The sequence below is a fragment of the Mustela erminea genome, chromosome 1 (assembly GCF_009829155.1).
Source record: "Mustela erminea isolate mMusErm1 chromosome 1, mMusErm1.Pri, whole genome shotgun sequence".
Taxonomy (NCBI): Eukaryota; Metazoa; Chordata; class Mammalia; order Carnivora; family Mustelidae; genus Mustela; species Mustela erminea.
Window position 1 is genome coordinate 113,655,921 of NC_045614.1, and position 26,732 is coordinate 113,682,652.

Consider the following 26,732-nt stretch of genomic DNA (forward strand, 5'->3'; position numbering starts at 1 on the left):
CCCTTCTCTCCCAGCTCAGCGCCGGTCCGCACACCCCCAAGGCGACACCGCTCCCAGCTCTCTGCAAGCCTTGTCCGGAACCACAGGGGTTCTAGCACCGGAGATTGCCTTTGTACCTTCGCCCCAGAGCCGCGGGACCCTCAGGAGGTTCCGAGATCAGCCACTAGGGGGCAGCGGCGCGCTTCCCAGAGGGGAGAGTCCCGGGAGTGTCAGGTTGTCACTCAGCGCCGCACAGTCGCACGACCGCTTCGACGGGTTCTGAGCCAGATGCTGGAGATGCAGCGTGGCGGACCCCACTCCGCACGAGGATGAGAGTGGAGTGCAGGCACGCCCCCCGATATCCACACCCCCAGCTGCAGTCCCGAGGGTCTGGGGGAGGCGGGCAGGCGCCGGGCGGGGCCCGAGCCCCGGAAGCTTTGCTGTTAGAGACGCGAGCCAGAGCGTGCTGCGTGATGGGCCCCGGGGATTTCCGGTTCGGTTCGAGACCCAGAACTCCCCCACCCCAGCCTGGAGCAGTTATCTCAACGCTGCCCCCGTGCCTGAATCTCTAGCGTTAGAATCACTCCATTTATTAAGGAAGACATGTCAAGGGCACATGTGTTAACCACATGTTACCCAGGGACAGCTCATTAACCCTTCGGGACGCAGTGACGCGTAAGCACGGAGTAATTTTGCACCAAGGTAGGATTGGGCTGGAGAGACCTTTGGTCGTAGGTCTTGGGGGTGTTGCTATTATTACCTCAAGGACTAAAATAATAATCATTGTTTATTTGTCCCATCATCTCTTTTGATAAAGAAGCATTTTGAGATCACTTTGTTAAGGTGAGGTCTGCTGCTTTTGTTCAGCGTGAGGTTACTATTTTTCTCCTTTGTAATTAATAAATATCCGGTGAAGATACTTTGAGACCGTGACATATTGCTTCCCTTCATGTGTGCCCCCTGCTTCTCAGTGTCCTAGGTCGGCCTCTGGAATCACTCCTTGCTGTCGTTGAGGTCTTGGGCACTTGGTTCATAGCTGCCCTGTCACCCCAAATCCTGCCATCTGCCAGAGTAAGTCAAGGTTTTAGCTTCCCCTTGTCCCTCAACTCCTCTTCTCTGCTTACTGCTTCTCACTCTGTACCTGGCTTGACACTCCCCTGACTCAGCCTACTCCGCTTGCATTTGATTCCTGTCCTTTCCCTACCTCCCCGCAGAGGGCTCTTCTTGGCAGTTACTTCGCTGCTGACTTCCCACACCCTTCAAACTCTGCAAATAATATCCCTTATCCCTTCCCTGGGAACAGCCAAGCCTTAAAGTGAACTGCTTCAGCTCCCTAATCCTTTCTCCATATTCTCCAAACATCTCCACCTCTACAGTCATCCTCCTTCTAGCCAATCTCAGACCAAGGAAAGGCCTTTTTTGAGGCCAGCTGGAGCTCTTCGAGCAGCCTGGTAGAGTAGAAAGGACAAGGACTTTTGGGTAAGTCAAGATCTGGTGTGGATCTTGGTGCCCCAATTTACTAGCCACACTTGACAACCAAGTTGTTTTGTTTTATTTTGTTTTTCCTTTGAATTTCCTGAGCATCAATTAACATGTCAGTGATGTCTGAATAGAAATACTAATTATTAAGGATTTTAAGAATTAATATTAATGTGTGACAACTCCCTGAATCAGATTCTGTCACGTAATGCTCAATAAAGGATAGCTATTGTAGATAATATAATTATTCACAGAATGGGTCTGTTCCTCTGAAAACTGCAGGCATTAAATCTCCTCTCCTGTGTTTTCAGCCTGTCACTCTCAACTAGTTTCCTCTCTCAGCTTATAAACAAGGTCAAATCTCTACCATCTTCAAAAACAAACAACAAGAACACCTCTGTAAAGAAATTCAGGTCACTCAAGTACTCTCACACTTTGTCGTGGAAGGAGAACCTCCCAAGCGGGAATTCTTGGCTTAACCAATGCCTTTGAGATTTCTGTTTCCTGGGCGAATCTCTCCTTTGGCTTTTTGAATCAGAGATTAGCTTATTTCATCAATTCCAGAAAATTCTCAACTTTTATCTTCTCAAATATTGCCTCTCCAATCTCTCTCCCCTCCTTCCAGAACTCCAAAGAAACATGTGTCAGGTTCTGTACCTTCTCTTATTTATTATCTCTTCTGTGTTTTTGATCTTTGTGGCTCAATGGGCTTCATTCTGGATGATTTCTTCTGACTTATCTTTCTCTCCGTTGACTATCTATTATTAACCCTCTTATTGGGCTTTAATTGGATCATTGCACTTTTTAGTTCTACAGCGTCTAATTGCTTTTTAAAGGATTTTATTTATTATTTATTTATTTGTGAGAGAGAGAGAGAAAGAAAGCAGGAGCAGGGAGCAGAGGGAGAAGGACAAGCATCCTCTTCACTGAGAGTGCAGCCACTCATGGGGCTCGATCCCATCACCCTGAGATCGTGATCTGAGCTGAAATCAAGAGTCAGTTGCTTAACGAACAGAGCCACCCAGGTGTCCCTCCAATTTTTTTTTTTAAACCTCTTTTTTTTTTTTAAAGATTTTATTTATTTATTTGTCATAGAGAGAGAAGCGAGAGCAAGCACAGGCAGACAGAGTGGCAGGCAGAGGTAGAGGGAGAAGCAGGCTCCCTGCCAAGCAAGGAGCCGGATGTGGGACTCGATCCCAGGACGCTGGGATCATGACCTGAGCCGAAGGCAGCCGCTTAGCCAACTGAGCCACCCAGGCGTCCCCAATTTTTTTTTTTTAATCTACATTGTTGCTCTCAAAATTTCCATGTCTTTATATGAAACTTTAAATTCTGTTTTTATCTCCTTGACACAGTATGCATTGCTTTATTAAAGGTTGTACTCAGGAACTCTAACATCAGAGATCCTGGCGGGTCTGTTTCTGTGGTTTATGGCTTCTGTTGATTCTGCGATGTATTGTTTTGTCTCATGTATCTTGTGTGCCTGTGTTCTTTCTGGACATGTTTATGAAATGACTATTTTGAAAATTAAGTTAAGACCGAGGATCTTCTTCCAGAGAGGATCCACCCTGATCTGTCAGCACCTGATGACACTCAGTCCAGGAACAGGGCTTGAGAGTATTCTAGAGGATGGGCTTATACTAAGTTTCCACCTTTGTAGACATTGACCAGTGACCGTGGACCACCAACTGTGTCCCTCCAGCTCTACATTCTAGATTCTGAGGAATCTGCATGTCTTTAGGACACTGTGGAATGTAATATCGCCACTCCCAGAATCTTGGCCTATTAGCTGCCTTCTCCCAGACAAGGAGACAAGGAGCAAAGTCTCACCCATTTAGGCTCTTACCCCTTCAAGTTCCCATCTATTAATTCCTTTTTTTTTTTTTTTTTAAGATTTTATTTATTTATTTGACAGAGATCACAGTAGGCAGAGAGGCAGGCAGAGAGAGGGGGGGAGGCAGGCTCCCTGCTGAGCAGAGAGCCCGATGCGGGGCTCAATCCCAGGACCCTGGGATCATGACCTGAGCTGAAGGCAGAGTCTTTAGCCCACTGAGCCACCCAGGTGCCCCCCCCTTTTTTTTTTTGGTTAGGCCTTCAGTGTTACAAAGAAGATGGTTTGAGGTCTCCTCTAACTTCTGTCGTTTCTTTAGAGGGAGAATGGCTTGTCAGGGAAGCCGACCTTAGTCAGGGAAAGCAGTCACCAGGAAATTGCTAATACCCTTCATACCACTTTCTTGGCTGAAATTAGGTCCTTCCTTTTATTCATCCACAGTTGAACTTTATATGGGAAGGCATTATAATATGGACAGCAACTTATTACTAGCCACTGGAGATGGCCTAGCACATGCCCTTAGGTCCTCTAGAGGGCTCTGTGTCCTGCCAGGAGGCCATCTTCCTATCTCCCTGACTAGCCATCACGATATATGAGCATCACTGGACTGAGTACTGGGCTTCTGGTGTGCTAGTCTGATATAGATTTGATCCCAAGTTCCATATAAATTAGTGGACAGGCTCCTCTATGTGAGCAGACCTCTTTGAAAGGAGCCACCTGGGAAAGAGGCCTGTTCTTAAGTAGGTAACATATACTCAGACATGATGCCTTCTCCATGAAGACTGCTCTGACTCCCCTAACATGGACAGAGTCTCTCCCTGTCTTGTCTCAAATGGCCCATTCTCAGTGCCTGCTATGGAGCCCACATCATCCTCTACCTTGTGTAATCAAGATTTTATGTATACATCTTGCTTTCTCTTGCGTGGTGGTGGTTGTTTTTGATGTTTCATTTTGTCTGCCTCATTTGAAGAGGTTTGAATTACTCCTATTGTTCAGTCCATGCCATATACCCAAATTGATTTTGGGTATTTTATTTTATTGATTAATGTGTCTTCTTTTGCTCCTCTTCCCTACTCTTGATTTCCCTCTCTCTACAGGTCATCTTTTTTTTTTTTTCTTTTAGAAGGAAAGATTTATTTTTTTAAAAGATTTTTATTTATTTATTCGACACACAGAGATCACAAGTAGGCAGAGAGGCAGGCAGAGAGAGAGGGGGATGCAGGCTCCCCGCTGAGCAGAGAGCCCGATGTGGGGCTCGATCCCAGGACCCTGGGATTATGACCTGAGCCCAAGGCAGAGGATTAACCCACTGAGCCAACCAGGCGCCCCTCTACAGGTCATTCTTTTACTGTATTTTTTAAAACATTTTATGTATGTATGTGTGTGTGTATTTATATGAGAGACAGAGAGAGAGAGAATGAGCAGGGAGGGGGAAGAGGGAGAGGGACAAGCAGACTCCCTACTGAGGAGGGAGCCCTATGCAGGGTTTGATCCCAGGACTCCAGGATCATGACCTGAACTGAAGACAGATGACCAACCAACTGAGCCACCCAGGTGCCCCCATTCTTTTACTATATTAATGTTCATCTTTGTTTTTCTGGACTTTATTTTTTTTTTTCTTTTGAAAGAGAGAAAGAGAAATAGAAAAAGTGAGCAGGGAAGAGCAGAGGGAGAAAGGGAATCCTAAGCAGGCTCCAAACCTAACATAGAACCCGACATGGGGCTTGTCTCATGAGCCTGAGATCATGATCTGAACTGAAATCAAGAGTTAGACGCTTAACCAGTTGAGTCACCGAAGTGCCCCAATGGTCATCTTTATTTGAATGTGTTCTTGTAAAATGTGCTGTTATACAATATATCTTCTTATGTCTCCTCCTGTCAATGCTTGTACCATTCAGCCCTATTCCCATGTGACACCTAACTCAAGGCATCTAAACTCTCTGTAACTCCCCATTGTGTGCCCTGTCTCCACTCTCCCAGCAGTGGACACTCAGTTTACCTCTAACCACTCTAGGTAACCTCTAGCTACTATAGAAACATGCTATAAGGAATTTCTTTATAAGTGTTCCCTTATGTGTTTGTATGATGATTTCCTTGGGTTGTATATCCAGAAGCAGGATTGCTAGGGCATAGGGTGTGCCAATGTAGGACTTAACTTAACCAAGCAGAACCAGACTCCTTGGTCTGGTTGGCCATACCCATACTTCCATCAGTGATACATGATTGATTTCTTTGTCACCAAATCTCCACCTCAGCATTACCCAGCTTTTGAATTGTTACCAGCCAAACAGATGCCAAACGATAACTCACAAACCTTTGAATTTGTGTTTCTCTGATTATCAGGGATTTTGAGCATCTGGTTGTATCCTTAGTCGCTTCTTGTGTTTCTCTTTTGTTTGCCTGTCCATATCCGTTGTCCATCTTTCTATTGAAGTTGCTGGGATTTTTTCCCTTACTGATGGGCAGATAAGGAGGGGAAAGGAAAGGAGGACGAGAGACAACCAAACACATCTTTATCTGACCCCAGTGGAGCTGGGGTCACGTAAAGAAGAACCCTTCACCTTAGACAGAGTTCTTAGACTGAAATCATAGAAATGATCTCTGGTGGATTTCAGCAGAAAGGAGGGTTATTAAAGCAATGATTTAGAGGACTAAGGACCAGGGCAAAATCTAGGGCAGGTGGTTAGGGTCTGTGCCTACTTCAAGGGAGGCCACTAAGGACCAACCTGGCATTTCCAGCTCCATATGGGGGGAATCTGATACCCTAGGGGTCCCTGACATGAGCCATTGTAGGAAGGAATAATATGACACCACAGATAATGCTTGCCACAAAGGAGGATGTCATCTCTTATGCAAAACCCACTCATCTCCAAACTCTGGGAGCCCAAGGGATTTAGTGGTTTTGGAATAACAGGGAGGCTGGTCCTCAACCTTACCTGAACCCAGACTACTAAAGCCACAGGTATGTACTTTGAGAAGAGAGGGTGGTGGAGGACCTAAGGGAGGGGCCTCACAGAATGTTAGAGACTTGCAGAGCTCAAAGAATCTTCCTGTGAGGCCCCTCTCGCTGGTAGAAAAATAGCTGTTTCTGTCTCACTTCACCGTGGAGAACTGGCAGAGATCTAGACCAGGCAAGACCAGAGCCCTCCCAGCTGTCACGGCCCTTCTCTGTGGAACCCCAGCCTCAGAGATCCAGCAGGGCTAGCAGCAAGAGTGGACCCCCACAGTGCTGGCGACTCCACAGGCCAGCACAGGCCACAGCGACAGCACAGGCCAGAGGGCAGGAAGGCGGTGGTCCAGGGGCTGCAGCTTTTCAGGGGGCTACCTAAGACAGCAGCTGGAGAGTCAGGGCCCAGCAAGCAGCGTGGACAGTTGGTCTGCATGTGGCCAGCAACATGCCGGCAAACTAAGCGGAATTGACTCCTGGGGCAGGGAGACTCCATAACCATCCTTAATGCAGGAGCTGAAGGGAAATTCTGCAAGATTCTAAGACCCTCTGAGAAAAAGTGGAGACTAAAAGCCATTAAAACGTAGATGCTCATGTTAATCGGACTGGACTTAGAGCCCCAGGCTGGCGAGACATGGTGTATTGGTACCTCGGCCATAATAGCGAACATAATGGTCATGCCGTGTACCTTTCTCATGTATTATTAGCTCAATGCCTGGGCAGAACAGTGAAAGCAAACGGAGCAAAGGGGCTCGACGCGCTTTCTTCTGTCTCCTGTGAGCACATGCCTGAGAGGTGAGCCCACCTGATCAGCCATTGTTGGGCCGTCCCCGAGCTCCTGGCAGCCTGGGAGGTGCAGGCATTCTCTGTGAATGCCTGGTCACTGCTGGGACCATGTCCTACCAAGAGACATGAAGACAGAGGTGGTGGCAGCAGGTACCTGTGGAGGAGGTGGAGGAAGCTGCTGCCTTCTTAATAACCTCCTTACTAAATTCTTCTGTCCTCCAAGGATAAGCTGATGGTGACGGTGGGCTGGGAAGAGCCTGAGGAACTTGTCCCCCTCCACATGCTGGGGCAAGCAGATCACTGGGTTTAGCCTTCTTCCTGCTGTAATGAAACATGCATGGCTAGCACAGCAGCACAGTGAAGCCGGGCTGGGCAGCCAAGACCATAGCCTTTAACATAGCCTGTTGATCCACACCTTCGTCACTGCAGCCATGTGTAATGAAGTGTCTTCCAGCCACTGGAGCCCCTGGGCATCTCCCCACCTTCTCCTGACCCCTGACCTTAAAGGAAAGGCGTCCATGCTGGCACTGTCTACAGCCTCTCGCACCATGTTCTCCTCCTAGCAAAGGACAAGTACCGAGTACCACCATGTCCCCTGGGTCCCAGTGGAGAGGTCGAGAAGCTCAAGGCAGAGGTCATGCTGCATGGTGGTGTGCCCGGGTGCAAAGCTGTCCTTTGAGGATGCCCACTGGTGGGCAGACTGACGTGTCTCAAGGGCCAGTTTCACTTCCTATCTGTCCCATGAGCCATGTTCTCATTTACCTGGGGCTTTTAGCTTCTGGATGGCTTCAGGATCTTTCAGTCTATCTGTCTCATTGCACAAAGGGGGTTTCTGGGCCTCTCTGGAAGGGTGGAAGCAAACACAATGTGTCTCTCCTGACAGGTTTGAGGGTTCTAGAGAATGGGCTGATATGGAAGGGAGGACGAAATAAGGGAAAGCCCACGGAGAGTGAGCACCTGGACAAGTCTTTCCAGTTCTCGCTGGCGTGATTTCTCTGAGGAGGGTTAGGAAGACGAGGGTGAGAGTCGCCATATTCGCCCAAGCTCCTCACCGACAATAGGCCCCTGTGTCTACGTGCTTTTTGGTCCTCTTTGAAAATAATGTTAACAGATCAAAATCCAGAATTGCCCTCTGGGGTGGAGAGAATAGATAGGTGAAAGAAGTCTCTATACGGATCTGAAGATAGTCTAGGTGGAGAGAGTCAAGCAACATGCTTGGGCATGAAGTTGTTGGTGGGTTTCTTCACTCTTCTTTTTTTTTTTTTAAAGATTTCATTTATTTATTTGACAGAGAGAGAGATCACAAATAGGCAGAGAGACAGACAGAGAGAGAGATGAGGAGAAGCAGGCTCCCTGCTGAGCAGAGAGCCCCATGCGGGACTCGATCCCAAGCCCCCGGGTTCATGACCCGAGCCGAAGGCAGAGGCCCAACCCACCGAGCCACCCAGGCGCCCCACTCTTCTTTATTTTTAATGTGAATTTTTTTTTTATTGAAACATAATATAAATACAGGACGGTACCCAAATCACAAGTATACAGCTCTGTAGCTTTTCCCCAAGTCACCTTTGTAAACTGCACCTAATCTATAAAGAATTTCCCCAGAATTCCCGAAGTGCCCTCAGGAGTCCTCCTGGTTCCTTCCCGTCATGCTCACCACCATCATGACTTCTAACACCGTGGGTTAGTTTTACCAGTTTGGGAAATTTATATGAATAGAATCATATATCAGTGAAGGGCTTTTAAGAACAAAAATATCTAATAGCCAATATCAAGGATTTTTGCTCTGGGTTGCTGTAATACCCAGTCACCATCCTCACACAGACAATAAAGCCTGCTGTGCAAATAAATGCGTTGTGTAAGCATTTTTGTTTTGTTTTGTTTTGTTTTGTTTTCCAAAGGGTAGAGGTGGAAATCAATGAAAAGGGGCTGAGTCTCCCCTCTGGGTCAGAGCAAAGGGCACTGCTGCAGAGCGTGTCTACAAGTGTGAACACAGCCAGAGCCGAAAGCAGACTCCCAGAGTCCGACAGGAGCAAAACCCCAGCCCTGAAGCCTTGGAGAACCTTGGACAGATCATTGGACTTCCTCCCTGCCCAGAGTGCTGGATGGGGCTTGAGTAAATTCACCTACATTTCAAAAGACAGAGTGGCTTGGCTAACATCTGGCTAACAAAGTAGATACGCATTTCATCAGAGAATATACGAAGAATTCACTTGTCATCCCCATGGACACATGGTCATCCCTATTTGATGTTTATTGGCTGGTTATTCCTGTGTGACATATACCTGCATGAGTCAGATGACAGCGCTGAGTCAAATCTAGCATGCCTAAGTCTGGAAGACAGGACAGGGAAACTCAGGCACAGACATGAGAAGGGACCAAAGAATAACCCCCTGCTGATAGAGGTTGCCATTCAGCAACCTACACAGAAATGTTGCTGCTCGGTACAGAAGGCAGGGAGAGGGTTTCCAGGACCCGTCTTGGGCAGGAGACAGACCAAATCTTAAAGGAAAAGTAAAAAAGGGAAACTTCACTGCCCCTAGTAGCAGCAACAGTTGAACCATGATCAGCTGGGTTGGGGAGACAGGAAGCCCACTCAGCTGAGAGGGCAGGACCCACCTGCCAACAGTAACCCCAGACAGCACAAGGTGGTCCTCAACCTGACTGCAAATTGCAATCACAGGAAAGGAGTTTGTTTTTCGCCTTTTTTTTTACTGTACATAATATAACATAAAATTTATCATTTTAATCACTTCTAGGGTGGCGTTAAGTACATTCACATTGTTGGGCGGTCATCACCACCATCCATCCCCCTCTAGAACTTTTTATCTTCCCAGAGAGAGGCTCTATATCAGTTAAACAGTAACCCCCCCACCCCACCCCTAGCTCCTGGCAACCACCTTTCTATTTTCTGTCTCTAGGAATTTGACCGTTCTAGATACCTCATATGAGTGGAGTCATACAGTATTTGTCCTTTTGTGTCTGCAGGGGAGATTTTAAATCCTGAACCCCAGACTAATTAAATCAGGACTTCCAGGGTAGGGCCCAAGCTCCCTGGTGATTCCAATGGGCAGCCCTGAAAACCACTGCGTTAGAAGGTCTAAATCAAATTTACTTTCAGGAACCGCTTCGAATACCAAACACCTGCTGGTTGATGCCAAAAATTCCTTTAGTCGTGAGCAAAGTTAAGGATTTTTTTTCTTCAGGTGGAGATGAGGGGCTTGAAATGACTGACTGAGATATCACAGTGACTGAAACTCATCCACTAAAGATGAATGTATCTTTAGTGTAAGTATTATCAGACACCGCCTCCTTTTGAAAGCCAGGATGACTCTGAGGGTAGCAGATGATAAATAACTGTCCACTTGGAAGATGGGGAGAGACAAACACACCAGGGACTCATGGTCACTTTGTGTGTGTGTTGGAAGGGGGTGATAAAAGTTAGCCCTGCTTGGGCATCTGGGGTTAGTGAGATCGGGATCGGGTCCCGCGTCAGCGCGGAGGCTGCTTCTCCCTCTTACACTCTCCCCTCTCGTGCTCTCTCTCACTCTCTCTCAAATAAATAAATTAAGTCTTACAAAAGAAAAAAGTTGGGGCACCTGGGTGGTTCAGTGGGTTAAGCTTCTGCCTTTGGCTCAGGTCATGATCTCAGGGTCCTGGGATCGAGCCCGACATCAGGTTCTCTGCTCAGCAGGGAGCCTGCTCCCCCACCCCCCTTGGCTGCCTCTCTGCCTAGGTGTGATCTCTCTCTCTTTCAAATAAATCAATAAATTAAAAAAAAAAAAGTTAGCTTTGCTTACCTTCAGTTACCTTAGCATCAACACTTCAATACTTGCCCAGTTTACTGGAATGGCGCCACTGTGACATATGGTTCCCATCAGCTGTATTTTTGCACGATTTTTGAGTCCCTCCTCCCTTTTTAATTTAACCACACTGACTTCATTACAAAGGAACTCTACTTACATGGATTCTAACTGAGGCGTGAGCAGTGTCTTGTTCAGGGAAGACCTCCTTCTATTGCTTGTTTTCTCAGAATTAGAAATACATAGAAAATGATCAGGTAGATCAAAGAGACAAAGAGACAAGACACAGAAAGATGCAAACATATATAAAATGACAGAATGACAGGGAAGATCCACACCAAAAAGATATGGTTTTCCATTCTGAAGGGAGGGAGCCATGGGATTGAGACAGGAAAGATCTGAATATTTATGTCTCTAAACCCTGGAAGCAAACATGACAAAATGTTAACACTTGTTCATTCTGCATTGGCATTTATTATATTACTTTTCAAACCTGTCTGTGCATTTTTCGGTCTTTAAAATATGTTAGTATACATATTATATCTTTATAAATAATTGTACACGCAAATATACATGTATAAAGAAATGTTTTTAGTGACAGGAGAGCTTTTACAAAATTTTTCAAGTTGGTAATTTTGTCATGAAATTAAATTACTAAAGCCTCATAGAACAATTGAAAGATACAAAAAAAAAATAAAGACACAAATGAATATTCCCCATAAAACTACCATGTAGAAATTGCCACATTTCGATGTCTTCATATTGAAGATTTTTCTCCATGCATTAAACAATCGCGTCATTGATTTCAAATTTTCGGTTAGTTTCTGATGACAAAAACACTCGCTCATTGTAATATGCAGCAAAAGATAGTTCAGGAAAGACAAATTACTTAAGTTCTTACTACCTGGCATGCCCCTAACCAGGCTCTCAATGGCAAAAACCAAGATTTGATGATGCCAGTTAGGAAGAGAAAGACACAGCTGGAAAGACTGGAAACAGCATACAGTGTCACTAAGGAGTGTTATTACCAGGGTCTTCGTCTTCCTTCATCTCCTCCTCTAGGTCTTCATATGATAAAGCTATCCAATCATTCACTCAGATATTGCAGGGCTGGACCCTAATGCTAATTTGATCTTGGCTTAAATGTTATTTCTTTTATGATTTGATCTGAAGGATTCACTCACTATTGCAATTGCCTTAATTTTTTTTTTTTTTTGAGGGAAGAAGGCTTATTATTTAACACCCTCTACCATTTTTTCATTGTTTACTTGTATATTTATTTGTTTCTTGTCTCTCTTCATTGTTGGCTCCTCAGGGCCTAGAAGTATCTGACATTAGTAGTACTATTCTTGAATGGAAAAAGTGAATCAAAGAGCCTTTGGTGGTCCTGCCTACATAGGATCGTGAAAGTATCTTCCTTTAATGACCATTAGATACGCAGCCTAAGAAGGCCACTTGGTGAGGCACCTGTCTTGCATCCACACCTCTTCCTCCCCACCTCCTTATATGGCTGCAATTCTATGTCCCTGTTTTAATCAGAACCACTTGCCTCAGTCAATACCAATATCCTTCTTTTTTGCCTGTTTGCCTCATGACTGAGGAGCCAGAAATATACATGTGATTGCCTCGGCTTCCGGTTCAATGAAATCATCAATGTGTCCTTTGGTGGGCATATCTTCCCTTGGATATTAAAATTTTGAATTCTCAAGATCCAGTGTTCTTAGAATAAGAAAAAAATATTTTAAGGGATGCCTGGGTGGCTCAGTTGGTTAAACGTCTGCTTTCAGCTTGGGTCAGGATCTCAGGGTCCTGGGACCAGGCCCCATGTGGGACTCTCTGCTCAGCAGGGAGTTTCCTTCTCCCTCTGCCTGCCATTCTGCCTGCTTGTGCACTCTTTCTCTCTCTCTTAAATAAATAAATACATGAATAAAATCTTTTTTAAAAAAAGAAAGACAATTTTTAAAAAATTTGGATAACCATTTACTATTGTAGTAGCCTTAACATTTTTAGCTTATCACTTATCACTTTTTAAAAAGATGTTACTCATTTATTTGAGAGTGACAGAGTGAGTGAGTGGGGGAGGGAGAGGGATAAGTAGACTCCACACTGAGGGTGGAGCCCAATATGGGGTTCAGGGCTTGATCTCACAACCCGGAGGTCATGACCTGAGCTGAAACCAAGTGTCAGAAGCTTAACCAATGAGCCACCCGGATGCCCTCATTTCTCATTCTTCACCACTTTTCCCACTTGGCATGGAGGAGTGAAAGAACTACCTTATCCTCCATGAAGAGAAGTCTGTGTTGTTAAGGCTACAGATAGGCTCCCACTTTTGTAGATTTATTGGCTCCTTACAGTTTTCTTTGAATGACTAGCCACTTTATGCCCTCTGCTCATTTTTCTACTGAGGCATTCATTTTTAACTTTTTGATTTGTAAGAGCTATTTATATTGTTAGGAGACCTATACTTTGTCAAATATGGAGTAAAATTTTATAATTTATGTTTCCCTTGAAATTAATTTTTTTAAAGATTCATGAACACTTATTTTTATTTTTTAAGATTTTATTTATTTATTTGAGAGGGAGAAAGCACATGAGCAGGGGCAGAGGGAGAGGAAGAGGGAGAAGCAGATTCCCATCTGAGCAGGGAGCCCAACATGGGGCTTGATCCCAGGACCCCAGGATCACAACCTGAGCTGAAGGCAGGCGCTTAATTGACTGAGCCACCCACGTGCCCCTATTTTATTTTTAAAGATTATATTTATTTATTGGGAGGGGAAGAGAGATAGCACATGTAGAGGGGGGCCAGGGGTAGAGAGAAAGCAGACTTCCTGCTGAACAGGGAGCCTGACATGGGGCTCAATCCCAGGACCCTGAGATCATGACCTGAGCCAAAAGCAACTGTTTAACAAACTGAGCCACCCAGATGCTCCTTGAAATTCATTTTAATTGTAATTTTAATAAATGATAAATTATTCATTGTAATGCTTAGTTTCTGTTAATAAAAAAGTTTTACATTTTTAAATATAATTAGGTTCCTCCCTTTTTTTTAAAATGGTTTCTGCTTTGGTAATATTCATAGGAATACTTGAACAACTTTAACATCATAGGAATTCTGCAAGGAACATTAGTAATAACATAGAAAAATTACTAATAATCACTACATCATTTTTAATGTATCAGACACTCACATACCTTATTCTATTTAGTACAGGAAACCTCTGAAGTAATTATTATCCCCATTCTACTGGTCAGGAGACTGAGGCTCAAGAAGACACAGTAACTTGCCCGTTGTCATGTGACTTACAAGTGTTGGAACTGAAAGTCATTTAGTCACGTACAAACTCTGGACTTTATCAGCAGATGAGTAGATCTGGGTCGCCATCCTGGCTCTGCTGTGCTCCCGGCTAGATGTGACACCTGTTCGTGTGGTTTCACCGCTCAGAGCCTTAATGTCACCTATACCTTTTGTTCCACTCTCTCATAGAGTTGTTGAGGGATTAACTGAGGGAAAAAAGATGTCATACGACTGGCACAAAGAGACAGTCAACAGTAAGAAAATCAGCCACCACCCCTTAATCACCTCTTTCCGTCCCCTCTCTTTGTGGGGGGTGGGGCAAAGGGGATGGAGGAGAAAGGGTCAACCATGTGAGGTGCAGAGGTTGGCATCCCAAGTTTGGCTGACCTAAGGAAGGAACGGAGTGAGGCAAAGTGCCACATGGCTGAAAGATCCCACCCAGGGAGTGGCTCGGATGCTTCCAGCACAGACGTGTGTCCTTTCATGTGTGGGAGGTAGGGGTGGAGCTGGAGCAGGAAGATATCACCACAGCTTAGAAGCCGCCACTCTTGCTTGTGAGGAGAGCCCCGGGAGGTTGCCGCTCACCTGCCGGCTCTCGCTCTGCTGGCTCCAGCACACACAGCGAGACCATGGGTACCTTCCAAGGACACCTGCTGGCAGGAGTATTCTTCCTCGTCTTCTCTCTGTACTATGCAGTGATGATGTCCTTGGCCCTGCTGCGGGGACAGAGGTTACTCAGACCCCCTTTGCCCCCAAGGGAGAAGCGAGGACACAGGTGGTGGCAGCGGGTACCTGTGCAAGGGGTGATGAAGGTGGTCATTGCCCTGGGCGGCATCATTCCCGAGTTCTTCTACCCCCCAGGAGTAAACCGGATGAAGATAGTAGATTGGGAGAACCCTCAGCGGCCGTTCCTATTTTACAACAACTGGGGTCACGTCACCATGTATGGGTTCTTCATGCTCAGTGGCGTGGTGGACATCGTGAGCCAGGCATGTCAAGCATGGCAGAACGTCAAGCTGGAGCGAGCAGCTGAGGCCCTGGCCTTCTGTGTGCTGGTGCTGCTGATGGTCGCCCACCTGGAGAACAAGGGCACCCTGGAGATCCGCGTGCATGTGCTGTTTGTGGTGCCCACCTTCCTGGTGAGCCTGGTGCTCATCATCGAGGTCTGGGTCCCTGACCAGCCCACGCTGTGGGTGCTCAAGAGCTGGCTGGGACTGGTGCTGAGCTGCTGGATGTTACAGCTCTCTGTGCTGATGTACGTTCCCCTCTCGGGGCAGCCCTGGAAGGCAGAGAACCCGGGGGACCTCACCTTCCTCACCATCTTCTTTTGTTGGTACCTGGCCTTGGGTGCCGCCCTACTGGCTGCCGTCTACGGTCTCTGCAGCCTCTGGCACCATCGCTTCTCCTCCTGGAGGGAGACCCCAGGGGCCAAGTACCAGCCGTGTCCCAGAGGCTACAGCAACGAGGAGCTGGAGAAGCTGGGGACAGAGGCCATGCTACAGGATGGGGGCGTCTAGGTACAGAATCTGTCTCTGCGCGGTGCCTGTTGTCCCTAGAGTCTGAAGGGTGCCCATGGTGCGTGCAGCCCGGAAAGGTCCTGGGATCTACCATGTGGCTGCCTGTCCCAGGAGTCATCTTCCTTGTTCCTAAATAAACCTTTCAGCTCCTCGGGTTACTTCAATCTGTCCCTCTGTTTTCTCCAGGTCAGCCTCTTTCCTGCCTCACTACCTCACTGCCCCATAGCGCTCCCGACCGTGGACTTCCGTGACGTGAGAACAAGGAGTAGGGCTTTTCTCTGACAGCTTTTGGGATCCAAGAGGAGACAATGAAATGAGGAAATAGAGGAAACCAGAGAGTCACTGGGACTCTGTGGGAGGGTTCTATCAGCTTGAGGCAGAACTGGCTGAGTATGTGCGGCTCCGATGTTTAAAGGTGTGAAAGAGAGGGTGTCCGTTTTTGCATCGTGGTGAGGACTTCTGTTTTCTTCACTTCTCTCTCTGTCTTATTTACGCTGAGTGTAGCAGGATGAAGAACCGGTTCTAGAACTCTTGCTACAGTTGCTTTTAGTCTAAACTGAATGAGACTACTTCTGCCCTCTGCAGGAGCCAGGGATGAGGGGAAGAGGGTAACAGTCAATTGAGCAGGGGTTCAAGTCTGAGAGAATGGGAGCAAAAGGGAAGGGCGGCCTGAAGGCGGATGCAGGAAATAAGGATGCTGAAATGTGATTTTCAGTTGCTCGGATTTTGCGGTGATACAAAACTCCGTTGTCCCAACTCTTTCAGTAAAGTCTATGTTATAAGTCTGTGTGTGTCTAGGTGTGAGTGATTCTGGGCCCAGATTTCAGTAGGTGGGGGCAGACAGGGAAGAACTGCTCTGAAACTTGGGCTGAACATGAGCCCAGGAGTTCTGAAGAGGCAGGAACTCGGAGCTGAGAGAAAACAGAAAACGCCAGCCGCTGGGATTTGCAGAACTGTTCAGCCGGTCATTGAGCTGCTCCCAGAATGAGGACAGAAGGTGCCAGTATATTCCTATACTCCATGAAATACTGAAAGCCAATTCTATAAAAATACTTATCCCTGGGTAGAGCCAGAAAGCCACTGCTTCTGATAGCATGAGTCTGCATATGTGAGACAGATAAATCCAGCCCTTGGAGATGGGAAGAAGCAGGAAGAAGGGTCATCAGGGTGCTGGCCACGGATGTAGAGAAAGGACCACAGAGCAAGGCTCCTTCTCGCGAGGCAGCCAAAGTGCTGCTGCTTCTCATGCAGTTAGAAATGCTGTCCTCAGAGACCAAAGAGCTGTAGGAAGCACAGAGAGGTGTTTGCATTTGCAAGGTAGGAGACAGGCTGCATGCTGTCATCTGAAATGTCATCAAAACCAGCCCCCACCCCCCCACACAAACACAGGGTACAGGTGCATGGCAAATGGGCTCTGGAAACTCCAGGATGAGAGCTGAAGGCAGAGAAGGGAGCAGGGAAAGGGATGGAGTGGGGCAGGGGTCTGGCAGCTCACACCAGCAGGGCTTGGAGGCGGGGAACAGTGTGGATCTAGAGGAAGAGAAATGTATCTTCCTGCAGCAGCTGGTAATGAGGCCAGCCCAGCTTCCTTCCCAGCAGAACAGGAACCAACCTAAGGAGAGGCCAACACCTTTCTTTCTGTCCCCATCCTAAAAAGCCCAGAAACAGAGCCAGATTTACCCTGAAGCTAATAAAGCTTAAGCTTCAGGGCTCCTCACTTTCCCTCTCCAAATGTAAAGCCCCAGGAGGGCTCATATGATCATATGATTCATACTATCACTTACACTGATAAACTGCCAAAGTAAGATATTTGTGTATTCTTTTTTCTAAAGAGGGACCTCCTACTTTAGGTATAACTTTAGGCTCCACAAAACCTGGCTTTGCCTCCACCCTGAAGGAGTAACACCGGTTTACTTTCAGGATGCCTTGTGATCAATGCATCTCTTAGCCTGTTACTAGAACATTCCTTATTTGAGGATAATGATAAGACACTTTCTCCTTCAACTTGGAAATAAGCAGCTTAAAATTCTAATGACAGCACCAACCTGACTGAAAAACACCTGCTAGAGTATAATCCATCAGTTAACAAGTCCCTCAGTGACCTGTTGTTATCAGATGCTGGGCCTGATTCAATAAAGAGGAATCTGACAGGTTGAGGACTGGTGGCTAGGGGGAAAGGTGGGGAGTGATTTATGGAGGTGGGTCCTGTTTATCTTCCTCTATGCTATGTCGGGGAGTTTCTGTCCTGTATATCTGGCCTTTGCCCAGTGTATTAGTCAGGGCTCTCCAGAGAAACAGAACCAATAGGATGTGGATAGATAGAAATTTTTTAAAGGAATTGGCTTATAAGACTGAGACAGCTAACAAGTCCAAAATAGGCAGGGCAGGCCAGCAGCCCAGAGACCCAGGAAAGAGTTAATGTTGCCATCTTGAGTCTGAAGGTAGCCTAAAGGCAGAATTCCTTCCTGCTTAGAACACCTCAGTCTGGCCTTTTAGTGCCTTCAACTGATTAGATGAGGCCCACGGATATTGTGGAGGGTAATTTGTTTACTCAAAATCTAGGGATTAAATGTTAATCACATCTAAAAAACACTAGCACGGGGCACCTGGGTGGCTCAGTGGGTTAAAGCCTCTGCCTTCGGCTCAGGTCATGATCCCAGGGTCCTGGGATTGAGCCCCAGCTCTGCGGCGAGCCTGCTTCCTCCTCTCTCTCTCTCTCTACCTGCCTCTCTGCCTACTTGTGATCTCTGTCTGTCAAATAAATAAATAAAATCTTAAAAATAAATAAATAAATAAAAATAAAAAACACTGGCACGAGGCAACATCTAAACCAGTGTTTGGCCAAACAGCTGAGTTCCATGGTCTAGCCAAACTGACACATGAAATTAACCATTATACTCAGCATATGGGATCATGGTCACTCAAACATAATTTGTCCACTGTGTTTGTCGTGACTTTTGAGACTTTCCCAAATAAACTTCATTTTAAAAGAACTTCTTTGGGGGGGCACCTGGGTGGCTCAGTCGTTGAGTGCCTGCCTTCAGCTCAGATCATGATCCTGGGGGTCCTGGGATCGAGCCCCGCATTGGGCTCCTGCTTGGTGGGAAGACTGCTTCTCCCTCTCCCATTCCCCCTGCTTGTGCTCCCTCTCTTGCTGTCTCTTTCTCTGTCAAATAAATAAGTAAAATATTTTTTTAAATAAATTTTTAAAAAATAAAAGAACTTCTTCGGGGTGCCTGGGTAGCTCAGTCAGCTGAGCATCTGACTCTTGATTTCAGCTCAGGTCATGATCTCAGGGTTGTAAGATCAGAGCCTCATGTCAGGCTCCACACTGGGCATGGAGCCTGCTTAAGATTCTCTATCTCACCCTCTACCTCTCCCCACTTGCTGTCTCTAAATAAATAAATAAATAAATAAATAGGGGATGGGGGATGGGATAACTGGGTGATGGGTGTTAAGGAGGGCACGGGATGTAATGAGCACTGCGTGTTATATGCAACTGATGAATCACTGAACTCTGCCTCCGAAACTACAATAATACACTATATATTAATTGAATTTAAATAAAATAGATAAATAAAAAACAAGTAAATAAATAAGAGAACTTCATCGTTCTAAGTTCTGATTGCAGTGTGATCGTGACCATATAGGGCTATCTGGCCTTCCTCCCTTCCCTGTTCCCTCAAAGAAAGAAAGTGGTGGGTATACAAGTCAGTGACATTTATTTTAAAAGATTAAAATCATGTTTAGAGAGGTTTTTTTTTTAATTATTCATAGTATATATTTTAGACGTATTACAATATAGCAAAAAATATTTTTAAGTGTTTTGAAATCTACCATTCTGCCCCCACCCAGAATTAATCACTGCCTGGGAGGGCTAAAAGAGGAGGAAGTAATTTCGATCAGAGTGGGTGATAGGGTTTCTATATCAGAGATGAGCCCTTTCTTGGTGATGACGAGGGATGTGCCTGATGACTAAGGTGTGGATGAGTAAAGAGGCTTGGAGGTCAAGGTCACTAGAAGATGAAGAAATCCACAGCTGGGAATCTAGAATTGTGGGAAGGAATGGAGGAAGGATCATGACAGGGCTGGGAAGATAGCAGCATTGGGCTGGAGGGCCCCAGAGCCTAGTCTCCAGTGAATCTGGGGTGTGTGCATGGGGGGAGACCTAAGGCATCAAAGAGGGCAGAAGACAGAAAGTGTGGCTACCATGAGCTTCAAGAAGGAAGTGATTGGGGTTAAGCAGAAATGGTAACACCTACCCCACAAAGGTATTGCGAGAAATAAATGAGGTGTTGCATGTGTAACACTTAATTCAGAGCTTGAGGTATGGTAGATGTTCAATCGATATTAGTTCGAGAGACTCAGTATACAAATGGGCAATTGCCAGACTATATATATGAAAATAAAAATCTGACCTATAATCTGCAGCATCCAGTCCAGGTAACCAACCCCCTATCCACAGTAATCTGGCCAGGAAGCCAGCCTGCTACCTGTAAGTCAGACCATAGAAAGTCAACTAGCTATCACTAGTAGTAGGTCAGGAAGCCCAACAATAATCCCTATAACAACTAACCCCAATGGGCAGGACCGGATGAATAACCAACAGTTTCCCTCATTTTTGCCCTATTTCCAACTTAGGACCAACCAGAGAAAGCCAAAGATGCACACCTAACCAATCATGTGGGTTTCCCACTTCTAGTTAGCCTGCCTGCGGCTACCCGCTACCAACAGCCTCCAATCGGGACATAGCTGAAGCCTCCCTTTTCTCCCACTGTAAAGCTTTCCAACTCTCTGCCTGGCAGAAAGCAACTGACAGAGGCTGATTCCCTTGCTATAGCAAACGGAATAGATAGCCTCTGTTTGGTCTTCATTTCTTTCCACAAGTTCAATTCTTTCATTTATTCATGCAAGCAGTTACTCAATATTTAATGAGCATCTACTATTTACCGACCTCCATGCTAGGTCCTGAGAATAATGAAAAGACCCAGATGCCAGGGTCCCTGATTCTAAGCTGATTATGGCTCAGTGGGAAGAAAAGGGGGAAAAAAAAAAAAAAAGACAAAACAAGTGCAGTCTGAAAGAGGCTGTCCCTGAAAGGCAGGTAAGGCAGACTTGGCAAACAGGGAATGCTTCCAAGAAAAGTGACGTCTCCACAGAAACCTGAAGAATGAGTGTGGTCAGGGGAAGGGGGTTTGGGGAAATATTCAGAAGAGGAGGGAAGGGCCAAGGGGAAGTCCCCAGGTCCAAGCATAAACACTGAAGGAAGGGAGCGCAAGTGGGATGTGTCTGAGCCTGCAGTGGCAAGCCATGAAGGTGGAAATGTAGACAGGGGTCAGATTCCTTCTGGACCCCATGAAGGAATTAGGTGTGTATCCTGAAGCCAGTGGTCGTGATCAAATTTCCATTTTGAAAAACGTCGCTCAGGCTTGACGCAGAGTGAGGCGTGGTGGGGAGCTACGGTTGGGGAGCAGACCCGGAAGCAGGGAGACCAGCCAGGACACTGACAGGCCATGATGCTGGAGGAGAAAAGAGCTCATTTAGATGGTTCCTGACCTGCAGGGCCTGCAGATTGGGAAGGTGAGGGAGAGGGAAACCTAAGCTTGGACCACTGAGGAGGAAGGTAAACTCAGTCACTGAGAAAATGAATATCAGGACCTGGAAATATTCAGGGGCTGGAGCCGAAGAGAGGAATTCTGATCGAAGATATGCAGTTGAAGTGTTGTTCTAGAAGTAGATGTATGAGTCTGGATCTCAAGAGAAGGGGACAGGTGGAGAGATTTGGGAGTCATAAATGGTCGTTAAAGGCATTTCTGATCACCCAGGGATGGAGCTGCTCTTCGGGGAGAAGGTAAAGGGAAGAGGGCTTGGAACACAGCTCTGGGAGGCCCCGTGTGTCACTGGGAAAAAGAAGAGAGATACTTGTAAAGCAGATCGAGAAAGAGCAGAAGGAAAGAGCAGGGAGGCAGGAGGCAAACAATGGGCTTGTTGGAACACAGAAACTAAATACTGATATTGTTCCAAAAAAGGGAGTAGCCAACAAAACCTTGTTTCTTACTCCCAGTTCCTCCTTCCTTTCCTCCCCCTCCCAGAGAAGGATGGCCCGCAGGACACTGGGAGGGAACTCACTCTTCTAAGACTAGTGGAACTGGTCCTGCGTTGCCCCACAGTGTTGCCCAAGCCGCATCCACAAAATGCAGGTGTCGGTAGCCGTCATATAGGAAACCGATGATGAAAGAATAAGCAGTGAACATGCTCAGGACAGAGATTTGCCCCTAAGTTATGCCAGCGAAGGACTGTGCCAGGCTCTTGGTAAGGCAGGCCTGGAAGTTCATTCTAGGACCACGGTGAGCACTGTTCTCCTCTGCTGAGCGTGCATTACCTAGTCAACTATTTGGTTCATTAGCCCTGGTTATTGAGTGCCTACCATACAGTAGGTGGGAACAGAAATCGAATTTCCTCTCTTCTCAGCAGTGTATGCTTGCAAATGGGATCACCAAAAGGATAATCCAGATTTCAAGGACCTCCAACCCTTAAAGTCTCACCCACATATCCCTACAGACCTCTTTCTATCCTTTCCTCTGTGTCCCTCTCAATATCTCTTTTCCTCTCTCATTATCTCCCTGACCCTCTCCCTTTCTCCCCACTGCCCACCTTGTCTCTCTCCCTCTCTCACCCTCCCCACTACCTACACCTCCCAGCAGTCTTCTGGCTGCTGGGCTGAACCAGAGATTACCCCTCCACCTGTCTCACTGCCCATGGTGTCCTTGATGATCAGGAGACTTACTCCTCTACTTCACAATTCTTTGAAAACACAGTACAGAGCCCACACTGAACCTGGAGAACATCTTCTCTCTGCTCTGTGCACCCACTCCCATGGCCCTCCGAAAACAGTTCCTTAACGTCTCTTGGCAGCCTCCCTCTCCCAGCATGCAATTCCCAAGAAATTGTCTCCAAGAGACACAGAGTGCGATCTCCATGTGACAGCATCATCCTGGTCTTGCAAATCAGCTAGACCTGGTGTCCTAGGACAGAATCTAGGATTTTTTTTTTTTTTTTTGTAGTTCTGATTGTGTTACCATGTGCAAAAGAAAAAATATGAGTGATATGCTTGATTTTTTTTATCCTTTTACTATTTTAAAAAAGATTTTATTTATTTATTTCAGAGAGAGAGAGAGAATGAGAGAGAGAGAGAAAGAGCATGAGCTGGGGCAGTCGCAGAGGGAGCGGAAAAGCAGACTCCCCGCAGAGCAGGGAACCCACGCAGGGCTCAGCCCCAGGACCCCGGGATCATGAGCTGAGAAAAACGCAAACGCTTAAAGGAAGAAGCCACTCCCGCGCCCCAACGCTTGATTTTTTAAATGATATAGAAATTTTAAAAGTTTGCCAAGGGCACAGTACTAGCTGGTAAACTGGGACAAATGCAAAGAGCCAGTTTGGCCAGGTGGTCCGCCCCCACCCCCCCCCGACACGCTGCATCGCCACCCTCTCGTTAAACTGCTTCTGGCCTGAGATTAGCCGGGGGGCCTGGGCCACGGAGCCCAGCGCGCGTTGCCCGCCCCCGCCCCCCGCCGCTCCTTAGGGGGCTGAGCCGGACCCCCAGCTCCGCCCAGGCCAAGGGCTGCGGGAGTCCGAACCTGGGGAGCGGATTTCCCAACACGCCCTCCCCAGGGAGGAGCGCGCCGCCCCCGCTCTGTGGCCGCGGCCGCACCTTCTGTTCCGGCCCCAGGCCTGGGAGAGGGCGGGGAGGATGTGATGGAGCCGCCCCTCCCAGGTCATCCGCGGCACCAGACTGGGGACGACGCATAGGCTGTGCCGGGAAGGTGTCCCGCGGTCCGCGTAGGTACGCAGGGTGAGGCCCCAGCGCTCCGCAGTGTCCTTCTCCCACGACCCCCGAAGGCGAGGGCCGACTGGCCCCTGGTCCTCACAGCAACCCCCACCCCGGAAATGAGGGAGATGGATGAATCATCGATTGACTGACTGATTGATTGATTGATTGATTCACCCAGTCTCTCGCGCACGCCAAAAGGGTTTCTCTAGCGCCTTCTATGCACTTGGAAGGAATCAGTGAACAGAACAAAGATTTCTGGGCTGCAAACCCTGGACGAGAAGTGGTTGTTTAGAAAATAAGCAATGACCTTGTAAGAGCGTGTACTGAGATTTAGTCCTAAGTCACCGAAACCACGTCCTCCTACACACTATCAAAAGGAAAATCCCCGTGACAAATTTCTGGTGGAAGGTAACAGCCAGTTCCTTGCAGAGTGGCTGAGATGCCGGATGTGGTGACAGTCAGTCAGAAGGAAAAGCTCATAATAGGCAAATAATAGGGATCCACGAAGGTCCCAGATGGGAACAATAAGGCTTGCTGCCCCCAACAATACCACCCAGTATGTCCAATTAACAGGGAAGCCTCAGACAATGACAGTAGTTTGCCCTGTATTTAGTGAGAGAACAATTTTTTTTTTTTTTTTAGTAATTTGACACTGGGAACACATTTAAGCAGCATTCCACACAAGCCTACGTTTACACATGGGATCTATATGCAGGCAAAACTACACACCATTTCCTGCAGGCAGTCAAGTTCAGAAATTTCTATCAGTGGTCCTACCAAACTCAGTGCTCTCTTTGTATAATGTACTTTGTAAAGCCCCTTTACGATCTTGAAATCCATAGACAATACAATCTACCTACAGACATAACTGCAAAAGCTATGTATAAATATATAGATATAGATCACTAATGTCTGGTGGTGTTTCCCAGCCAAAGACCCTCAGGAACACAGCTGTAGTTGAACATTGCAAGGAGGGAGAATTTGCACCACCTTTCACGTGGTAGAAAGGACCGGTAGGGTTAGGGTTTGTGTCCCGTGTATTCACTTAGGTTTGTGTTCACTTGTATTAGCCAAGACCATGAGATGTTTAGTTACTTCTATGGCTTGGACCCTGTTCACATTCTGTCTGTGCTCAGACACCATTACAGAGTGCTCTTATTTTTATCTAGGTCCATGAAGGTCACAGAGTGGCTTGTCAAATACTGGTTTCTGAGAAATTGCTTATATGCCACTGGAGAATATAGTGAGTGTTCTTCATGAGTGCTAGGCTAGACTGCTTTTCTCCTTCCCATATCCTAACTGAAATAAAAAGAAGGGAGAAAAGTGATCCATAATAAAACAATATACATCTCCATATAGAAACACTGTAGCATAACTATACTAGATACATAATTTTAATTTTCTTAAAGTAAGAATATTAGAAGGTTTCCTTACAGTAAGTACAGAAGAATGAAAGAGATGTTCCAATTAAAATCAGAATTAAAGTTAGAATTAAGATAAATAAGGGGCACCTGGGTGGCTCAGTCAGTTAGTAACCGACTCCTGAGGTCATGATCTCAGGATCGTGAGATTGAGCCCCATGTGGGTCTCTTTGTTGACCGTGAAGCCTGCTTAAAATTCTCTCTCCCTCTCCCTCTGCCCCCAACCCCCACTTGTGTGCACACAGTCTCTCAAAATGAATAAAATCTTTTTTTAAAAAAAGAAGATAAAGAATAACATGCCACATTCATGTGTATGTGATAACAGAAAGAAGGGATTAAACTTAATGGAAACAGGAATAACGTGTTAAGTAAATTATAGGCTGACAAAAATGATAATAGAAGGAAGAACAGTAGTGTCATAATAGTGTTGACTTTATTTATATGAGCAGCGATGAAAAAATTCTTTGTACGTGATGTGGAACAAAGTAGTGATGAACTATCTCAGAGATCATATCTCCTGTCTTGAAATTTCAATATTCATTCAAGGCATGCCTTCTAGTCCTTAAAAAGACCTTGATGAGCATATTCAATTAGCCCTAAGATGATGCCTATTTTAATATAATGGGATTCTTGCTCCGGGCCCCTGACCAGTACTGGTTCCCAAACCTCCATGGCAAACTGAGGCAAACTAAAAAGATAATGACACTTCCCCTACAGGCTGGGTGTTAAGATTAGAGATAATGTTTGAGACGTGCATGGGTCACAGTGCTCTAAAAGATAGCATCATCATCTTTTCAGTCTATGCATGTACGCGTGCGGGCACCCACATACACACTGAGAAACCAGATGGAGAGAGAGGATGTGTACTGGTTTGGGTCTCTGTGACTGCAAGGACTGCCCTTCTGTGTGGTCATGTTTGCGGGAGAGTCCCGGGCAAGGCTGTTGCTGGGCAGTGTGAGCCAGTACTGGGGGGGATGGGGAGCTGGAGAGGACAAGTTGAACATAACTGAACTGGGTCTCACTACGGAGGGATATAGAGAGAGCTGTGCACAACACACTTTCATATATTTACCTCTGTGCCTTTTTTGAGATAGTACAGACCTCCTGGAAAATAGTTTCTTTGTTAACATCACAAAGATGCAACCCTACATTTTACATGAGTGAGTTTTGTACCCCATTTATTTCTTGTGTCCTGGAGTTATTTTGTGTATCAGGTGGTGGGGAATAGAAGCTGGGTTGGAAAAGAATACAAAATGCCCTCAAACATGGACCACTTGGGACCATACCAGCGGAACCAATAAAAAAATACACAGTTTTCACAAAATATTTTCCTTTGCATTGCGCTACGCATCTGGTGCTAATTTTTATTTTTAAAAGCCTACAAACCACTGCCAACAAATTGTAGCCAAGGCTCGATCTGTGGCACATACAATGACAGTGGGAAAGGGAATTGTTTTTCTACAGAATTATTTTTAAGGGTTTCGAACATTGTCAACGCCTTTGTAAGCCATTGTCAGTAACTTCGAAAATAAGCTTCCACTGTGGTCGTTTTCATTCCTTAAGCTTCTCCATGTGAGCAGAGAGCTTCCCTATTCTACTGGGGCTCTCATCCACCAATAACAAAAATGAACTTGCCTGATTTTCTTCCCAGATGATAGTCAACAGCTTTCACCATCCCATTGGTTTTTCTTAGAACAGGATCATCGGAATTAGTGGAATAAAAAAATCATGTCAACTGGAGTTTTTCCTGTTATTATTCTAAGAACCTATCATTTGCTGATAGCTTGAGTTTTTTCTACTATGGGCTGCCTATTCCACTTCACAAACATTTTTATTATTTTGCAAG

At 46.3% G+C, this 26,732-nt stretch overlaps 1 protein-coding gene and 1 long non-coding RNA gene across 3 annotated transcripts in view; one reads left to right on the top strand and one right to left on the bottom strand.

The window, feature by feature from the left end:
- The first annotated feature begins 588 nt into the window (after positions 1 to 588).
- Positions 589 to 15,649, top strand: LOC116588022 (transmembrane epididymal protein 1A-like). Of its 2 annotated transcripts, XM_032338640.1 has the most exons (4): positions 589 to 681; positions 951 to 1,050; positions 1,356 to 1,458; positions 14,029 to 15,649. In XM_032338640.1, the coding sequence occupies exon 4, from the start codon at positions 14,747 to 14,749 to the stop codon at positions 15,632 to 15,634; it is 888 nt and encodes a 295-aa protein (XP_032194531.1). In that variant the 5' UTR covers positions 589 to 681; positions 951 to 1,050; positions 1,356 to 1,458; positions 14,029 to 14,746; the 3' UTR covers positions 15,635 to 15,649. The 2 variants fall into 2 exon arrangements, with proteins under 2 accessions (XP_032194531.1, XP_032194534.1); XM_032338643.1 differs by lacking the exons at positions 589 to 681; positions 951 to 1,050 and having other exon boundaries at positions 1,311 to 1,458.
- An 815-nt stretch (positions 15,650 to 16,464) lies between these two features.
- Positions 16,465 to 26,732, bottom strand: part of LOC116588031 — a 40,077-nt gene continuing 29,809 nt past the window's right edge. The window contains exon 3 of the long non-coding RNA XR_004284752.1: positions 16,465 to 16,545. This is a non-coding gene — a long non-coding RNA (uncharacterized LOC116588031). The remainder of the gene's footprint in view (positions 16,546 to 26,732) is intronic.

Excerpts from the sequence above, each read along its gene's own strand:
- LOC116588022 (XM_032338640.1), top strand. The coding sequence starts at position 14,747 with ATGGGTACCTTCCAAGGACACCTGCTGGCAGGAGTATTCTTCCTCGTC.